Consider the following 18,399-nt stretch of genomic DNA (forward strand, 5'->3'; position numbering starts at 1 on the left):
ATTTTTCATTATTATGGAAGGACACAACTATGGCTTATCTTCACATGTATTAAAAACACAGCAAGTTTCCATCCAGCCTCTTCAAACTTCAAAGAGTGATCTGTAGAGAGTTTTATTTGTTGAATGACAGATGCTGGGAAGTATGCTAATGTTCTAGTTTTGTTTCTTTAAAAACCCTAATTTAATGACCTAGAGCAGGTTTGACTCGGCCTTGTTTGACATTGTGTCTCAGCGGCAGGACTGGGGACAACAGTTGGCTGTGGTATTTGACACAGTGTTTGACTCAGCACTGAAGAGGCTCATGTGTCTGATGACCTGCTATCACAAGGCTGTCATGACCACCAGTCATCTGTGTGCCTCTGCAGCACAGCGCTGTAAACTGCTGAGTGGAGGAAGGGGACAATGAAGGCACAGTGACTCAACTGAAAACGCAACACAAACAACATAATTCATATTTAACATTTCTGTTATTGTGACTATAAAAACTATGAAAATAACCCGCCCCCCACGCTGCCAAAACTGCTCTGACTGAACACTGACTCAAACTGACAAGTTTTATAATGATACTACCTCTAATACTCATAATTATTATTACTATTATTAGTAGTAGTATAGGTTCTTAGCTCTTAAAAACTGAACTGTGAGCTTAAAAATTTATACAAGATTTACACAGATTGTGCTCAACATCATAACAATATATTTGATGTACATGAGCAAAGGCGAGAGAGAGAGAGAGAAGGAGAGTGTGTATGTGTGTGTATGTGTGTGTTTTCTCAGAGGCAACAGTATCATAGCAGTTGCTCTATGTATCAGTGACAGATTATAAATAGAGTCAGGGCTAAACTGAAAACATCCCTCATGACAGGAAAAACTCTCCCTGACAGACTCACAGGTCATTTCTGTTTTGTACTCAGTCCTTGATGATATCCCTCAACATCAGGGTTCCAGTTACTGCTACATGTTACAGTTGATATTACCAGACAGGTCATCTGCAGCAATTCTGTATACCTATTCTGTCACATCTATACCTACAGTAATAATCTAATTCTGATGAGAAGTCAGTGTCAGAGTTGTGTTGGGACATACAGCAGCTGAGCAGTCTCTCATTGGATATGTGCTTTGGAAACTTTGACTGGAGAATCTGTCATATCAACAGCATCCTCTCATAATTATTAGATTATCCTGCTGAGCATGAAGTCAATGTAGCCGTGACTTGCAAAGCACAGTACACTGCCCAGTAACCATTTCAGCTACATCAAGCCAGCCACAATAAAATATGATGAAACAGGAAGTTTTGACCTTCAAGTCAAATAAAGGTTCTTCATTACTGTCAGTATTTTCATTACTTCTCTGAATAATAACGACAGCCCAATCATTAGTTTGTTGTCTGTTTGAGCTAGCAGTGGGCTAATTGACTACATCAAACTTATTACCTTCAGGACGAAATAAATAACACATGAATATGGTACAGAGATGAACATAAAAACAGAGGTGGAGTTTGTACATCTGTTTTTAAATACTAAATATTTAATTTCTTTGGGTTTTTTTATATATATATTACCAGATAATATATATCATATTTACTGGTTGAGTCAAATGCCTCTGGTGTGAACCTTGACTTTTTGCTCCTGATCCATAAGGCCTGTACGCGCCTCTGCTTCAACGAGAGCTTTATTTTGAAAGTAATAATCGTCGGTGTTCCGGTGTATCTGGGTAAGCTTGACGCTATCTGTGACGCAGGCGTGTGTTGGTCCAGTCGCCGGTGAACAGGGAGCGACACACCGCCGCAAAGCAGCTGGACTTTCTCTGTCCCGGCAGAGGAACACAGGAGCGGGGACACATCGTCTCCTGTGGGCAACTGTCGATTCGTCGTGTCTGTGAGAGAATTATTTGACCTGACCATGACTTCTGTGTGGAAGCGGCTCCAGCGGGTCGGAAAGAAAGCGTCCAAGTTCCAATTTGCTGCTTCTTTTCAAGAGATGATGATAGAATGTACCGATAAATGGTAAGTCAGTGTTATAACATCTGAAGTTATCTAACACAGTGGACAGGTGCTATGTTTATTTCCTAATGTGCTCTGTCCGGCTGTTAAAGGGGCTTTCTGCCTAATCGTGTGCGGAGGTCCAAAAGAAAGTGATGCGAACTAAAATTTTCTTCTCGGCAAAGTTATGTCCGCCACAAAACAAAATGGCCTTTAATGGATCATTTGTAACCGGTTCAGCTTTCACCTGACACACCAGCCAGTGTGTCTGTCAGTAAATGTGTGTGGTTCTTCTGTTATTCCACATATTGAGTCTACAGAGGGGCGGAAGCTGCGCCCTGTACTGTTTGCAAAAGTTGAGCGTTTTGAAATGAAGTCCTGTCACAGCAACTACATCAGCCCATTTCTCCTCTGGTCTTCGATCAACTACTTTCCGTTGTATGACTGTCTTTTAAAATGGACAGGCTGAGTTTATAACGCAGTCTGAACAGGGTGTGATCAAATGATTGTGACGCTGTTAAATGGCAAAGAACCATGTTTATTCTGCAGAGAGAACACGCCCTGTTACTTCCGCCTCTATATTTCATCGTAGACAGTTACCATGTAGTTACCATGTAGAATGGCGTCCTGTTTATCGGGAGTCATATTCAAAATCAGCAGCTTGTAGGGCTGAGTGATAATCTGTTGAGGGACAGTTAGTGTCAGGTGCAGAAGGATGCAGACATCAGCACCATCAGCACCATCAGGGCTCAGACCAGATTAAACACCCCCCAGTTATCAGGGCCAGATTAAAGTTTTGGGGGTCCAGGTCAAACTGTTTCTTGTTTAGTTCATGTTTCCCCTGCACTGCTATGCTGGAGTATTATCTTGTTTCATATTTTTCAGGTGTACTTACATTTATAAAAAATCAAAGCAAACAAAAAATCTCTATGTGACACACACTGAACCTGGACCTTTTGGGCTCTCTAAGGATCAGGGGCCCCTGGAGCAGTTGTTGATTTTCTAACCTTAATGTCACCACGAACAACTCTGGGAAATTGTGATGGATGTTTATCAAGTAAAAAATGAGACATCTGGTTCCAGTTTCTCTAATGTTGAGCGGTTGGCTTCATCAGCCTGGGGCCCTGTTACTGACATTTACTAACTACATAATTATTGAATTATGTGACAAAGAAAATAATGCTGGCCGTGATCATTATTCCTCCCTGGTCTTTAATCCTGACATGGGATCTCATGTTTGCTCATTATGTTAGGTGATATAATGATATGAGCTCGGGGATATGATTCAATATAATACAGTACTATGAGTAAGGTGATAATATTGCAATTTCTTATCTTCTGACATAAGTATTTAGAACCTTTATTGTGATACTTCAAATTTAGCTCAGGTCCCTCTTGTTTCCCTGGATCATCTTTGAAATGTTTCTAGAATCCAAATTGAGTTGGCAGGATCTGATTTGGAAAAGACACACAAATAAATTCTGCTCCAAATCTTTAAATCCAGGGTGATAGCATGAGGCTGCAACATAACCAAAATGTCAGAAAAGTGGGGGACAACAACAACAATAATAATAATAACAATAATAGTAACAGATCCAGACTCTTCAGCTGCAGATAGGGCTGGGCGATAAACAATAACAATATATATTGCGATATAACTTTTCCTTGATAGACATTTAGACAAGGTCGATAACAACATCGATAGAAGTCATTCCACCTGTGTTTTGACAGACAGTATGAAAAGCCAATGATAATGAGAATAGTGCTGCGCCAGACCAATCATGTGGCTGAAACAAAGTTTGAAGCGCATCACGTTAGGTTGACGCACAAAGCACAGAGCACAGAGCACAGGAGTAAACACACATGCTAATGTTTTGGATACTGCAGCAGGAGTAGGAGCGAGGTAAAGAGAAAATGACGACCGAAAATGTTAACAAAAACTTGAGTGTTACTGAATAAGATGCCCCAATGGACACAGCCCCGAATGACAGGGGACTGACAGGTACAGAGAGCCGGTAGAGACAGACACAGCTGATAAAAACTCTGTGCGATTTGGGATTTGTGCCGATAGAAAATACAAAATACAAAATACAAATACAAATCTGGCTTAACATTAGCTAGTTCATTCTACCATTTGCTCTCTTTGTCTCCTCTTTCTCTCTGTTCCTCTCGGCTCAACTGAGTATTTTGCAAATTTATAATAATGCAGCAGTTATGCAATAACTGTCCTGCGGCTGGCCACCACTATAAAATGTATACAGTGGAGACACTGCAGACATAAAGTCTTGGTCATAGTTCAGCACTCTCAGCCGCTCTGCCCTCCGTTTCAATCAAGTATCTAACTCCACAGTTAGTTTTGTGGTTTGGTCTTTTTAAGACAGGATCTGGTTGTAAAGTTTACAGCCTATCACTCCGTTGCTCCTGCAGTGCTCTGTGTGTGAACTGTGAGGTAGCTAAAAAAGGTGTAACAACTCGTCACTGACGTTCTTCCCGACTGATGCATAAAATAGTTGACATTTAGGTGGCAGCCCTAAAATTGACCTTATGGTATCTTCACATCTCACTTAGGAGTAAAAAAAAATAAATAAAAATAACTAGGCAGAGGGTGTCTGCCTCCTGGACCCAAACACACACACACACACACACACCACACACACACACACACACACACACACACACAGGGTAACAGCACAGTGACAGCCTACTTGCCTTCTGTAATGTGGAAGCTAACATGAATGCACATTACAGAAGTTATTAGTCAGCAAGGTTTATTAATGCTGATGTTAACAGTGTGACCGTATGCTGCTCCTTGTCTGAGGTTATGTTGTTCCATTGAAGTGGTAGAGTCGATTGGTTGAAGATAGATTACAGCATTGCTGCAACACAAAATGAATTGGAATTACAGATGAATAGTTTTTCCTTTTTGAGAAATGATGCAGTATTGCAAAGCACAAAAACACAAATGTATCAATATTGTTCTTACACTCCTCAAATCATCTGTGTGTTCTTTCACAGTGTGTCTGAAGTATGATAACACAACAAATACCAACACTACATTTTCATTTTAAGAGATATAAATATATTTTCCTAGAAAATGCTTTTTTGTTGTCATGTATTGAAAAAGACCAGAGCCAGCCAGAGTTCTGCCTGAATAAAACAGTCCAAAATGTTTTGAATTCAAACTGAAAACTAAGTGGGATTAATGGAGACTGGAAATCATTCCTTTCAACTGAAGGTAAAAACTGCTGCCTGTGGGGCCTCTGGCCATGAGATTATGGATATGTTTTTTGTTTTTTTTAAAACCAAACTCTCACTACAACCAGGAGCAGAAAGGGGATGATGGGAATCCCTTTTCAAATATAATAATAATAATAATAATAATAATAATATTTTTACATAATTTAGACAAAAGAAGACATCATTTTTACAGCAACAAGTTTAAACTGGTTTATGCTGATGTTATGTTGATAGTGATTATATTGTAAACCTACTCCATATTAAATATTATCAAGGGACTGCCATTTATGACATAAATGCTTGATATTCACCTGTCTGACCTTTGCTATGCATTTTGGTCATGTTAAATGTCTGCTGATGGGTCATAAAGGCAGACACACCCAGGATCAGGTTTTTACATTTGGTTTTGGAAGGACTGTCCAGAGCTTCACTATGCTGTTCTGGGAGCAGGGATTGTGCCAAAAAACGAAAAAGAAAGGAAAAAGTTTTGGTCCACTAAATAGCAGAACAAGTAATTTATGTGGTGTCAGTATTTGAATTTTTGATCTTGGTAGTATGGTCACAATTTATTTGATGCCAAAAGAATACTGATTTTCTATGTTGAGCCCTAGTCTGAAATTTCAGTGTTCAGGCAAGTAAAAGCATGTAGTTAGATTAGTTAGATGAAACCTTTGGGTGGTGGTAGGAAGCAGATGTGTTGGGATCATGGTATAGGTCCTAAATGACTGCTCACACCTCTCTGTGAGATGGACCTCTGCTCTGTTAGTGTGGTTAGCATTGAACTGTGTGTCTGACATCTTCTTTCTTGGCACTACAGGAGTGCCTTTAATTCCATTATCATTACTCATGGAGCAATCAGCATGTGTTTCCAATCTTCCAGCCCTGGCTTGTTTAGGGCCTACCTTCCTGTCACTCTGTTTATGCACTTCTCAAGACGTATCATACACACAGACCAGTATCAACATGTCTATGTTCCTGGTCCTATCATAACATGTGTTTTTACCACATAGTAGAGGTGGGGGAAAAATTGATTCTTAGATGTGTCGCGATGCGGATGTGGACAATAAATGAATCGATTCACAAAACTCAAAAATCAATTTTCTAAGTGTTAATTGATAACAGAACGCTAGCGTGGGGGTGGGCAACCTGCGTCTCTGGAGCCACACACAGCTATTTAGCCCCTGTGCAGTGGCTCCCTGTAGCTTTGCCAAAAATAACATGGAAATACAGATTTGTTTTTGCGAGGTGGAGACAGAGAACAACACTTATCTTGGAGTACAGGGCAAGGCAGGGCAGAGTGACTGAAGGGGAGTGATGGCGAGTTAAGACGGGCTGACAGTGGCAGTACTCCAGCAGGAGAAACACTTGGTGGTGCGGTAGGATTCCATAAGTGAGCTATGAACAAGACATCAACTTTATAGTGTTTTAGCTGCTGTCACCGCTGCAAAGTAATGAAGTGGAGATGGTGATGATACCTGGTTGAGGCGAGAGGGAGAAAGAAAGAAGAGAAAAGGGGAGAGAAAGGAAGATTTAACTAACTAAGGCTAAGTTAAATTTGTAATAACTCTCCTGGTGCAAATCCCAAATCCAGTAAAGTTGTTATTGGCTGTGTCTGTCTCTAGCGCAGGGGTGTTGCTAGGCATAAAGTTCTATTGGGGCACAGCCCCCACCCAGAAACACCGCGCCCCCTCCTAAAATATGCTCAGTGTGACACATGGGGAAGCTGTGTGTGTTGTAGTTCACTTGCTGCTCAAGCACAGTGACACACTGACATACAGAATGTGCGCATGGGCTATATCTTCTATTTGGAGTTAACAGAAATACATCTCTTCTTTTGCCGTCAGTATGCCATAATTATCTGAATTTGTACAATGATAAATATTTATTGTTGTTGAAAATTAATTGTGGCATTTATTCTGTGGCATGTACCCAAGTAAAGGCATCTGGCTACACCGATGCTCTACCGTGCTTTTGAGCTGTGTTACACACTTTGGAGCCAGGATACAATGTCCCATCATCATCACTCTACAATGAGGCCAAAATCAAAATCATGGAATCACTGAAGAAAGTGCTATTAATGTTATTGACATTATTTTGCTTTGTAGTCACACAGTGAGAAAAAAGAAATCCTGTATAGATAAAGAAGATTCAAAGAGATGTATCGATAACCATAATCAGTCCTCTGAATCATCATTGAATCGTGAGGTGCCTAGAGGTTGAACTGAGGTATAACTGATACAGTTTATGGTGGGTTTTTAAGGTGGTTTTAAGCCTGTCTTATGTTTTATTAGAGCCTCCTGTACAAGACTGTTTTCTGGGATTCCACCCAGAAAAGAAAAAAAAAAACCAAACAATTTAAATATTAGCAATGGCAATTAAAATACTAATTTTCAAGTCAAAATTGTGACAACTCCCACCTCTGCCAAGGTTCTGTGTTGCACTCTCTTTCATTTTCTTGTCGTTGCCTTTGGTGTACAGGGATGACATTCTCATCTGAGCAGAAACATCTTCTGTCCAGGTGCTCCAGACCCTGAAGTATCAGTGCCATACAAAGTTGTGTGTCTTTCAGTAAAAAACTGACTCAGTATCTGATAATAATGACAGCATTTCTTCATTTCTACCTAGAATTGTGACATAAAAAGTCTATGTTTTGATTTACTGTCTTGTAATTATGTCCCACCCTGGTGCTTTTGTGATTTTTGGAGGAGCTGGTCACAGTAAGGACTGGGTTATACCAGAGAAGAAGTGGTTCATGTTAGGTGTTTACATGATCTGAATGGCCTCAATGAAAAATGGAATGAAAAGCCAGCTGTCACCGAGAGTGAGGAGATGAAATATATTTTTTGAAAACAGGGATAATGGTTCACATAGCCAGACAGTCCCTTCAGGGGGACAAAAGGCATAATGTTCCACTCACAAAATTCACAAAAATGGCACAAATAGCTCTATATCTAATGAAAAAAGAGGAGGGGAGAGGAGTTCAAACCCAGCGTACTTTTCCACCTCTGCACAGTGTGGCATTGGAAAGGTGTGGCAGGTGTTTGTGAAGCTGTCTGACAGTTTTGACGAAGTACACCAACCCCTTAACTGTTCCCTGGTGGACAGCAACCGCCCACCCACAGTGACTGGTGTCCTGCTGTCAGAGTTGCCTGGGAGCATGGAGATGTATGGGTGATATCACCAACAGAACACTCGTGTTTTCAACAGCCTATGACAAGAATCTCTAAAATGTGGATCAGCTAGACCGGCATTCTCCCTGATCTGATGAGCAAAAACCTTCTCCACTCAGAGTACAGAGGCGTATCAGAGTTTAACAGTCTGTTTAAAAGTTGTATGATCAATGACCTCCTTCACACCATTGAGCATTCCCTCATATGGTTATGTGCAAAACACCTGCTACTTTAAACTGATGAAAACAAACACCTCAGTTATTTACAGGCACCAGGTCTGATGTGTAATGTGTATGACGTGTTCTGTCTTGAGAATCTTCACTCTGCAAATCACTGATATACAGACCACAGCAGCTAAAGCTACAGTTGTATATTTGTAGGTCAGCCTGTTGCAACAACACTGAAACATGATATATAATAAATAGAGCAGCAGGTGGAGAACTGCTGTTAAGCCTCTGTGAAGCTCAGCATGACAGGCGTCTATTTTTGTCTCTCACTCTCACTCTTCTCTCTCATAACCTTTCTCACCACCACAGACCGAAAGACAAGGCATCTTTCAATATTCAGTATTTTGAAATCACACAGATGGTATCTGTGCATGCTGTTTGCTTCATCAGTTGCTCTTCACAAACCATCATCACTTGTGCCTGTGCTCTCCCTCAGACCCCATTCAATGAAATTAGAAGATTATTTACTTTTTGCTGTGGTGATAATGGCTTGATGCAGCCATAAAAGACTTGCTTCAGACTGGCTTCTGTTCAGTTTTCCAGTGGCCTCAGCTGGATTTCATTGTTGTTTCATCACATGTTGTGTCATCGCATGTTTAACAAAATTACTGAAATCTTTGTCAATGTACAATTCCGTACTTTCTCATCTGTGAGAGAAAGAAAGCATTCTCTGATGTAAGTGTGTTTTGTCACTTCCGTTTGCCAGTGTCTTCAGATTAGTGTTTCTTCCTGTCTGTCTCAGATTAGATAATTTTTCTCATACTGACACTACATCTGTGTCTTTATCACCAATTTAATCTGCACATTCACAGTAACAATAGTTGTTAATTCACCCACAACTCTCTTATTCTGTGCGACTCTTTAGCCACTTCTACACCAATTCACGTTATCCTCTGCTATTAACTTAAGATGAACTGCTAGCCATGGCCTCTCGTTCTCCCTCTCCTGCTCATATAAAGTAGCTGTAATCAAACCTCTTCTTCTCTTCTCCCAACTAAACTTTTCTAGTCTTTTCGACCACTCAAAGCACTTCACACTACAGATCACATTCACCCCATTCACACACATACAGCACTTGTTCTATACATTAGTGCTTCCTAACACATACACACACCGATGACACATCTTTGGGGTTCAGCATCTTGTCCAAGGATAATTCGGCACGCGGACTGGAGGAATCGAACCACCGACCTTCTGATTGGTGGGCAACTGCTCTACCTCCTGAGCCACAGCCGCCGCTTGACTATAGACCTATCTGCAGGATAATAGTTTATTTGAAGACTTTCAGTCAGGATTTAGAATGTATCATAGCACAGAGACAGCACTCGTAAAAGTTACAAATGATCTCCTAATTGCATCAGACTTGTTTCTGTACTTGTTAGATCTCAGTGCTGCTTTTGATACCATTGACCATCGCATCCTTTTACAGACTGGAGCACTTCATTGGCATTAAAGGAACTGCACTAAACTGGTCCTATCTACCTGATAGGCTTCAGTTTTTACATGTTAACGACAACTCCTCCATGTACACAGAAGTTAGACACAAAGTTCCACAAGGGTCAGTGCTTGGACCAATTCTATTCACCCTGTATATGCTTCCTTTGGGCAACATTATCAGGAATCCCTCCCTAAACATCCATTGTTATGCAGATGATACACAACTCTATCTGTATTACAAAAATTAAATAATAATAAAAAACCTAATGAAACCAATCAGTTAGCTAAACTTCAGGCATGTCTTAAGGCATTAAGACTTGGATGACAAGCAACTTTTTAGTATTGAACTCAGACAAAACCAAAGTTACTGTACTTGGTCCCGAACACCTCAGAAATACATTTTCTAATGACATAGTTACATTAGATGGCGTTGCCTTGGCCACCAGCTCCACTGTAAAGAATCTTGGAGTTATCTTTGACCAGGATATGTCCTTTAACTCACACATAAAACATACTTCTAGGACTGCCTTCTTTCACCTGCGTAATATTACCAAAATCAGACACTTTCTGTCTCAAAAGGCTGCAGAAAAACTGGTCCATGCATTTGTGTGTGTATATATATGTATATATATGCTGCTATAGGCCTAGACTCCCAGGAGATTTCCCATGATGCACTGAGCTCTCTCTCTCTCTCTCTCTCTCTCTCTCTCTCTCCATCAGTATGGATTCATATCCCAAATTACATATTACTAACTCAATATCTTTCCTTTCCTGTAGTATTGTGCTCTTCCGTCTCTCTCTCCTGTCACTTTCTGCAGGTATTTCTGCCACTGGAGCTTTAGAGTCTGATCTGTGATGACAAGTCTCCTGCCGCTCCTACAACCCCACTCCACACCTGCTGTTATAATTAGAAATTATGACTTCTGTCGCTATTCTATACCTCCCTCCCTCTCCCCCTTCTCCACTCTCTCTCTCTCAACCCAACCGGTCAAGGCAGATGGCTGCCCACCCTGAGTCCGGTTCTGCTCAAGGTTTCTGCCTCTTAAAAGGAAGTTTTTCCTTGCCACTGTGTGCTTGCTCGTGGTGAGATTTGTTGGGTCTCTCTCTGTAAATATTAATTAAGAGTATGGTACAGACCTGCTCTATATGAAAAGAGCCTTGTGATGATTTTTATTGTGATTCGGCACTATATAAATAAAATTGAGTTGACTTCAATTGAATTTGAATTGAATGATATTTTAACTCAATCTGGTTTCTGGGATGGCTGTAGTACCAGGCTGCGTGGCGTCAGAGCTCTCGATAGTCAAGGGTAAAAACTCCCAGAAAACTTGAATATATAGAGCCAGAAACCATATTGACTACAATGTGACGAGAGGAAAGTTGGAATGGGAAGGAAAACTTGGGTTACTCAGACCAAAAACATGGTGAAAGATGAAATGGAGAAATCATTAGCTAACCATGAGATGGAAGAAGAAAACATCTACATGGATCTTGTTAATGGGAGTGGCAAAATGGCTCAATAGTGCCCCCAGGAAAATTTCAAAACTTCCATGCCACTGGGCTTAGTTTGTCCTAGGTGGACGAAATTCAGACCACATGTAACATGCCTAGATGTACCAAAAAGTCTCTTGACGTGATGACCTAAAACCAACAGGAAGTCGGCCATTTTGATTTTATTACATAAATTTTGCTTATTTTTCATCATTTGGAGGCGTTGTATTTGAATGAACTCCTCCTACAGATTTTATCATATCAACTTCAAACTTGGTCACTTTATTCCTATGTGATTTAAAGTTATCAAAAGCTTTACGTGACGTCGATGGGTGTGGCCGCAGCAGCACATCAAATTTTGATGTCTTGCTATGAAGCAGGAAGTTGATAACTCAAACATACTTTGTCTAATCTGCCCCAAATTTCACAGGTTTGACAACAGGCCTGTCCTGAACACATCTACATTCTAGTATACAGATATAATCATAGTGCCACTTATTGGCAACAGGAAATTATGTATTTTATCTAAGTAGATTGATCTGATTCACCTCAAATGTGGTCAGACAAGCATTAAGATCATAATGCTGCTATACTGTGAAAACTATGAGTCTTCATGGGACACTCTTGCTGTGGCGCCATGGCGAATTTCGATGCTTTGCCATTAAACAGGAAGTTGTTTTAACTCCCACATGCACTGTTCAATCTGCTCCAAACTTCACATGTTTGCTAACTGTCATGGCCTGAATACATCTACATGCCACTACATCTACAACACTGCTTGCAGTTTTAATTTTCTTTTCTGTTTCAATGTTGGACTTATTTAGTTTGACTAAAACCCTTACTGTAGGTCCTAATGTCATTACTAAGTTAGGCCCTTCTTTATGTAAGAGGTTATGCCCTAGATCCACCAACGGGATAGAGACGAAAAGATCCTCCATAGTTTGGAAGTTCATCTGTTTTACTTGCTTTGTCTGTTGCATGCCAGTTTTGGCAATGTGAGCCCACTGATGTTTGCTTTTGTCTCTGTTTTTATAAGTGATGCAGTGTAGCAATGTGATGATAGTATCCTTAAATGTGAGTGGTTTAAATAATCCAATTAAAAGAGGAATAGTAATGGCTAAAATGAAGAAAGAAAAAATGCAGGTGATGTATTTACAAGAAATATCAGCAAGAACATGATAAACAGAGGAAGTTTGGATTTCAAGACACCTTGTTTAGCTCCTTTAAGAAGGGTCCAAGGAGAGGAGTCACCATATTAATTTCCAACTCTGTCAATTTTGAAGTCATTAAAGAAATAAATGACACAGAGGAGAGGTATGTAATAGTAAAAGGGAAAATAGATGATAATGTAGTCGCTTTGATCAATGTCTATGTGCCACCCAATTGTAATAGAGCATTTCTGGAATTGTTGTTTGAGATCATAGCCTTGGAAAGTGAAGGAATTCTAATATGCGCAGGGGATTTCAACATGATTTTGAATGCTAAACCGGTCACAACTAAAAATAAGAGAAACAGGACCCAAATATCAAAACTTCTCTAACTGAACTGGGGATGTTTGATGTATGGAGGGAACTCTATCCATTAGAGAGGGGCCACACAGAATGTAAGACAGAGATAATTGATTTGTCTTGATCACAGTATAATCTACCTCAACATCCATCTAAACAGGAGAAAGAATAATACACCATACAAATTAAATGTGGGTATGCTGAATAACAAGGAATTACAGGAAGTTAAGAAAGATATTAAACGCTGCATAGAAGAAAGCAAAAACAGCCCAGTAAATTCAGCCACACTATGGGACAAGAAAAGAAAATTAATTTCTAACATCACTAAGAAGGAACTAGGTGCTGCAATTAGCAGATTAAAATCAAACAAAATGCCAGGTAGTGATGGATTCCCAGCGAGTGTTATAAAACATTTGGGGAAGAATTAACTCTGCTACTTCTGAATTCTTTCAGTCTAACTCTGACAGAGGGTAAGCTGCCCCCCTCAGTTATAGAGTGAAAACATTGTGAATCCCATAGACCTATTTCAATTGTAAATGTGGATTATAAGATTTTTACTTTAATAATTTCTAAAAGATTTGAAAATTTTATGACTGATTTGATTGATGAAGATCAGTCAGGTTTTAAAACAGGTAGGCAGGCTCAGGATAATGTTAGATGTATCTTACACATGATAGATCAGATTCCTAGACAGGGACTGAGAGCAGTATTAGTGAGCTTTCATGCAGAGAAGAAAAGAAGAAAAGAAAGAACAATGTATTCAAGGTCTCTACCAAGAATCTACAGCGAGGATAAAAATTAATGGATATTTAACTGATATATTTGTCTTACAACAAGGGACTGGTCAAGGACATTGCCTTAGCCCTACCTTGTTGCAATATTTGTTGAACCACTGGCACAATGATCAGAGTGACAACTTAAAAGGAATCCATATAGGGAAAAGGGAACATATCACAGGGTTCTTTGCGTTCTATGTTATTGTGACTCATCAGGTTATAAATTAAACATGACAAAAACTTAATAATAAATAAAATAATTCTCACATTAAAGTATTCCCCAGGCCAAGAAATTAGAGAAAAATACAAAATCAAATGCAATGCTAAAGTAATTAAATATCTGAATAAATATCTATTGGCAAAAAATCTCAATAGAACATTTGAATTATAATCAGATGAATAATAATATAAAGACAGATGGATTTTGAGACACAAATTTAGATAATAAAAACAAATGTATGTTCACTGTTATACCTTTTTCAGTCTATTCCACAAATGATTCCAGAAAAACAATTCAGACACTGGGACAAACTTATATCTAGATTTATTTGGGCCAGAAAGAAACTAAGGGTCAGCTAGAAGATGCCTCAGCTACAAAAAGAGGAGAGTGGAATGTCCTTGCCTAACCTGAAACAACTTTTATGCAGCTCAAGGGAGGTTCCTGGTTTGTACATGCTACCCTCTATATGAGGCGAGATGGAAAGACATACAAGCCAAGATAGATATTTTGCAAATCCAAGCAACATTAGGGGGCGTAACACTGGATATTTGGGGCAAGATTGTAAAAGAATACAATATGGAGAGAGACATCAAATTATTAATTTGACCTGCCCTGGATCCCAAATTCAAACTAGGAATCAGTGATGCTGGATTCAGAAAATATTCTGACCGAAGTGTATAAAAAGAAGAACAAGAAAATAATTTCCAAAATATATCAGGTTCTTCGGAAACAGAATGGGAACAATGCAGGATACATGAAAGCAAAATGGGAAAAAGAACTAAACATAGAAATATCACAGGAGGATTGGCGTTCAATGTGGATTGCACAGCATCCACAAGTTCAAAGAGGTGGTTCTTCATTACACCCCATATTAAATGCGCTGGAGGCAGTGCAGAAACTTGAATGCAGAAACTTGAATGCCAATCTTCTGGTCATGAAGATGCCATATCTTCTGGTCATGCCCAAAATCTTTCTGGGAACTTTCTGGGAAAATACATATCTGAGAAAGATTTTGGGATATAAGATTCCTAATAATGTTAAGGTCTTGTATGTATGTGTTCTAAAAGATGATGTGATTATAAAGAAAGACTGGTATCTATGTAAAATACTGCTAATGGCCTGTAAAAAAAAGTTACAAAGAACTGGTATAAAACTGAGTCCTTAAGCCTCAATCAATGGACGGACATAGTTAAAGAAAAGATGGAAAAGGTCTGCCTGAGGTCCAGAGGAACCATCTTTCCCAGAAAATGGGAGAAATGGACTACCTATATCAAAGGAATAGAGGACGCTACCTGAACATGAGATATATTAGACAATTAAGAACACTGGACATGATATATCACAGCAATACAAATTGAGAAGCCCCCATGTTGTTCGTTGTTGTCTTTCTTGATAGTTTATTATTGTCGGCTTGTTTCATTTTATGCTGAAAATATTAAAAAAGAAGTATCAAAAAAAAGAAGAAAAAGTAGAATGCATGGCAGTATGCTGTTTTTTTTTTTTTAGCACATTCAGCTTCAATAAGTGTAGAAAATAACTGACTCAGAAATGTCAAAATTTCTGTATTTCTGCTCACTAAAGACAGAACTACTGATGTTTTATTATAGAACACACTGGCCAACTGTAGGTAGTGATGAAAGATAAAAGCATTAAAATTAGATTTGTGTTCTGATGTTTCAGGCAACCTGACAAACTGCGGGTGGTGTGGATCAGGAGGAACAGACGTCACAGCACCAAGGTAGTAAAGTCAAGATTAGAAGCAATAAAGATAGCCAACTATGCCTGCTCTTAGAGCAGAAATGACTAAAACATAAATTCTAGATTTTGATCCTAAAAGGCAGTCCATAGGAAACCTAGGAAACACTTTGAATCAGATGATCACTTTGATTAAATCCTTTTTCATATTGTTTGTCAGCTCCACAGTTGGCAACCAGGGATTAAGAACCCCTACAGAGGCCTGGTGGTTTGGCAGGTTCCAGAGAGCTTAGACATCACTGTCACACTCTTCAAGGTATGAAGTAAAGTTACTTTGGCTAAGTCCACACTGAAATGTTGTAGTTTTAAAATGCATCACAGTTGTTACATTCACACCTGCTGTCACACTGCTCCAGAGTTTTCTAGCCCTTTAAAACAAAGACTATTGGGAAAAATGATGCAGACATGCATGTTCACTTCCTGATTTGGTTATCAGTCTTGACCAGGGCTTCAATAATCAGTGGTGAATGCATGGATAATGAATTACAAGCATTGCAAGCAAATTCTTATTTTTCCTCATTGCTGCCTCATTCATTGTATTTTCTCCAACTAAGCAACCAACTGCTTCCTGTTTATACCAGCACATGTATGCCATGTGTACAGTGTACATGATGGTCATGTGATGTACGTTTTCAGGCGTGTTAGTATGAACCGAGATTATTTCTGATACAGAGCTGAAACACTTGTTCAAATTAAATGACAACATATTAATATGGATGTAGCTCCAGTTGTGGCTGATAGATTGTTTTGATTTTAAATGGAAAATAGCTCAGCTGTTTATCTGGATGGACAGTGGCATGGCTAAGACATCAAGCAATTATTTGTTCTTCAACAGGAACCTACTGCTGAGGAGTTTGAAGACAAGGATTGGACTTTTGTCATTGAAAATGTAAGTTATGCTCTGTTCTTAGTTGTGGTTTCATTTAATTGATGTACTTACTGCAACTTTAATTGGAAGACTAAGATGGAGAATGTATTCTCAGGGAGAAGGAATTTGTTCGTGTTCAAACTTAAAGTTCCAGTCCATTTGGTTTATTTCACAGGAGACAAAAGGCCGCAGGAAGGTGTTGGCATCAGCTGAGGTCAATATGAAGAAGTATGCCAGTGCCACGCTGGCCCAGTATGATGTAACACTAAAGCTCAAACCACTGTCTGTAAAAGTGGTGGAAGCCACACTGAAACTGAACTTGTCCTGTATCTTTCTCAAAGAGGGGGAAGGCCACGTAAGTACTCAACACATGATTCTAAAATAAACTGAAAACAGTAATTCCTCCACACTGTATACTGTGGCTTTATCTCAGAACTTACTATGTAACAGCCAAGTTGAAGCCAGACCAATGTTAATATTTTTGGACACAGATATTCTTGTACATCTAGTGTTTTCTACTCTCCACAGAGACGAGGACATGCAGAGTTTGGCCAGTCTAATGAGTATGAAACAGAGTGACATTGGCAATCTGGATGATTTAACGACAGCGATGATGACATGGGTGAGGAAAGAAGGGCCAGCTTTGGAACTACATATGCTGCTCACGTTACTGGTAAGACTAGGGACAGACCTAACAATCACTGGAGTGAGAACACTAAATTAACAAACAATGACAGTCTGAGACAAAATAATCCTGATCTGAGTTTTTACTTGAAAGCAAAGACTTGCAGGTTTTATGGTTTACAGGTATCACACACTGAGTGGGCAAAAGGGGAAACTGCCCTGGGCCCTGACCCTCAGAGGGCCACTAATCATGAACCTTCCTGTGTGGTGACACTTAAGCAATCTACCACTAGAAATATGAACTGAAGTGATAGATAGGTTAAAGTGACACTGAGGATCTATGTAATGTATTTTTAAAGCCATTATTATTTTAGTTTAAACTTTTTTATTATATGGTTACAAATGTAAATAGTGTAATGTAATATTTGTGTTAGTATATTTTTTGTAGAAGATTTCCATTTGAAGTTCAACATCTCAAACATAGTCACTAGCGTACAAACACCAGCATTAACCTGCGGATGCCTCTAAAGAAATGTGTTCTAAATAAAGTGTCACTGCACTCGATTCAGCACAGGAATGTACTGCAATTAGCACACAATAAAAAGTGTAATTCATTCTGGAAAAAGGTCCACACCGTGCCACGTGAGTGAGGTCTTTTCCACCCATTGTCAGCTTCAGCTGCCCCAGGCTGTCCAGGCTGCCCCATAAGTGCTGGCTGACACCCAGACAGCTGACCTTTAAGTCCTGCAGACTGCTTTATTCTATGCATTTTTACGACCATTAGACTCTGCTTCAAAACAATGTGAACATGATGATAGAGAAACAGGTCTGTCTATCAGTCATGCTCATGCTCAATATGCTCATGCTTAGACATGCTCTATATGGAGTGTGTGTGTGTGTGTTGTGCCCTGCAGAGTAGAGAATGGAGAGTCTTGATTTTGACAAAAATTAGTCAAATAAACATTGGACAGGCTGTTCCAGAAAACACTGGTGGCAGCAACTCAATGATTGTACAGAGTCCACGGAAAGTGCTGATGGAATTAAAACATGTTCCTCCTTACCTTGTAGATTTTTGTTGAGTTAGAGTGCATATATCTTTCTAGTA

At 39.4% G+C, this 18,399-nt stretch overlaps 1 protein-coding gene across 1 annotated transcript; it reads left to right on the top strand.

The window, feature by feature from the left end:
- The first annotated feature begins 1,581 nt into the window (after window positions 1–1,581).
- LOC108895218 (EH domain-binding protein 1) lies at window positions 1,582–17,249 on the top strand. Its single transcript, XM_018693876.2, has 6 exons — window positions 1,582–2,005; window positions 15,728–15,785; window positions 15,963–16,058; window positions 16,638–16,691; window positions 16,846–17,025; window positions 17,199–17,249. The coding sequence occupies exons 1-6, from the start codon at window positions 1,902–1,904 to the stop codon at window positions 17,247–17,249; spliced, it is 543 nt and encodes a 180-aa protein (XP_018549392.1). The 5' UTR covers window positions 1,582–1,901.
- Window positions 17,250–18,399: the final 1,150 nt, after the last annotated feature.

This window comes from Lates calcarifer, unplaced genomic scaffold (assembly GCF_001640805.2).
Source record: "Lates calcarifer isolate ASB-BC8 unplaced genomic scaffold, TLL_Latcal_v3 _unitig_3947_quiver_2013, whole genome shotgun sequence".
Taxonomy (NCBI): domain Eukaryota; kingdom Metazoa; phylum Chordata; class Actinopteri; family Centropomidae; genus Lates; species Lates calcarifer.

What these genes read in the sequence shown, in the direction of transcription:
- LOC108895218 (XM_018693876.2), top strand. Translation starts at nt 1,902, where the DNA reads ATGACTTCTGTGTGGAAGCGGCTCCAGCGGGTCGGAAAGAAAGCGTCC. An exon ending in ATAGAATGTACCGATAAATG is followed by an intron (nt 2,006 to 15,727) that starts GTAAGTCAGTGT and finishes CTGATGTTTCAG; the next exon opens with GCAACCTGACAAACTGCGGG. An exon ending in TCACTGTCACACTCTTCAAG is followed by an intron (nt 16,059 to 16,637) that starts GTATGAAGTAAA and finishes GTTCTTCAACAG; the next exon opens with GAACCTACTGCTGAGGAGTT.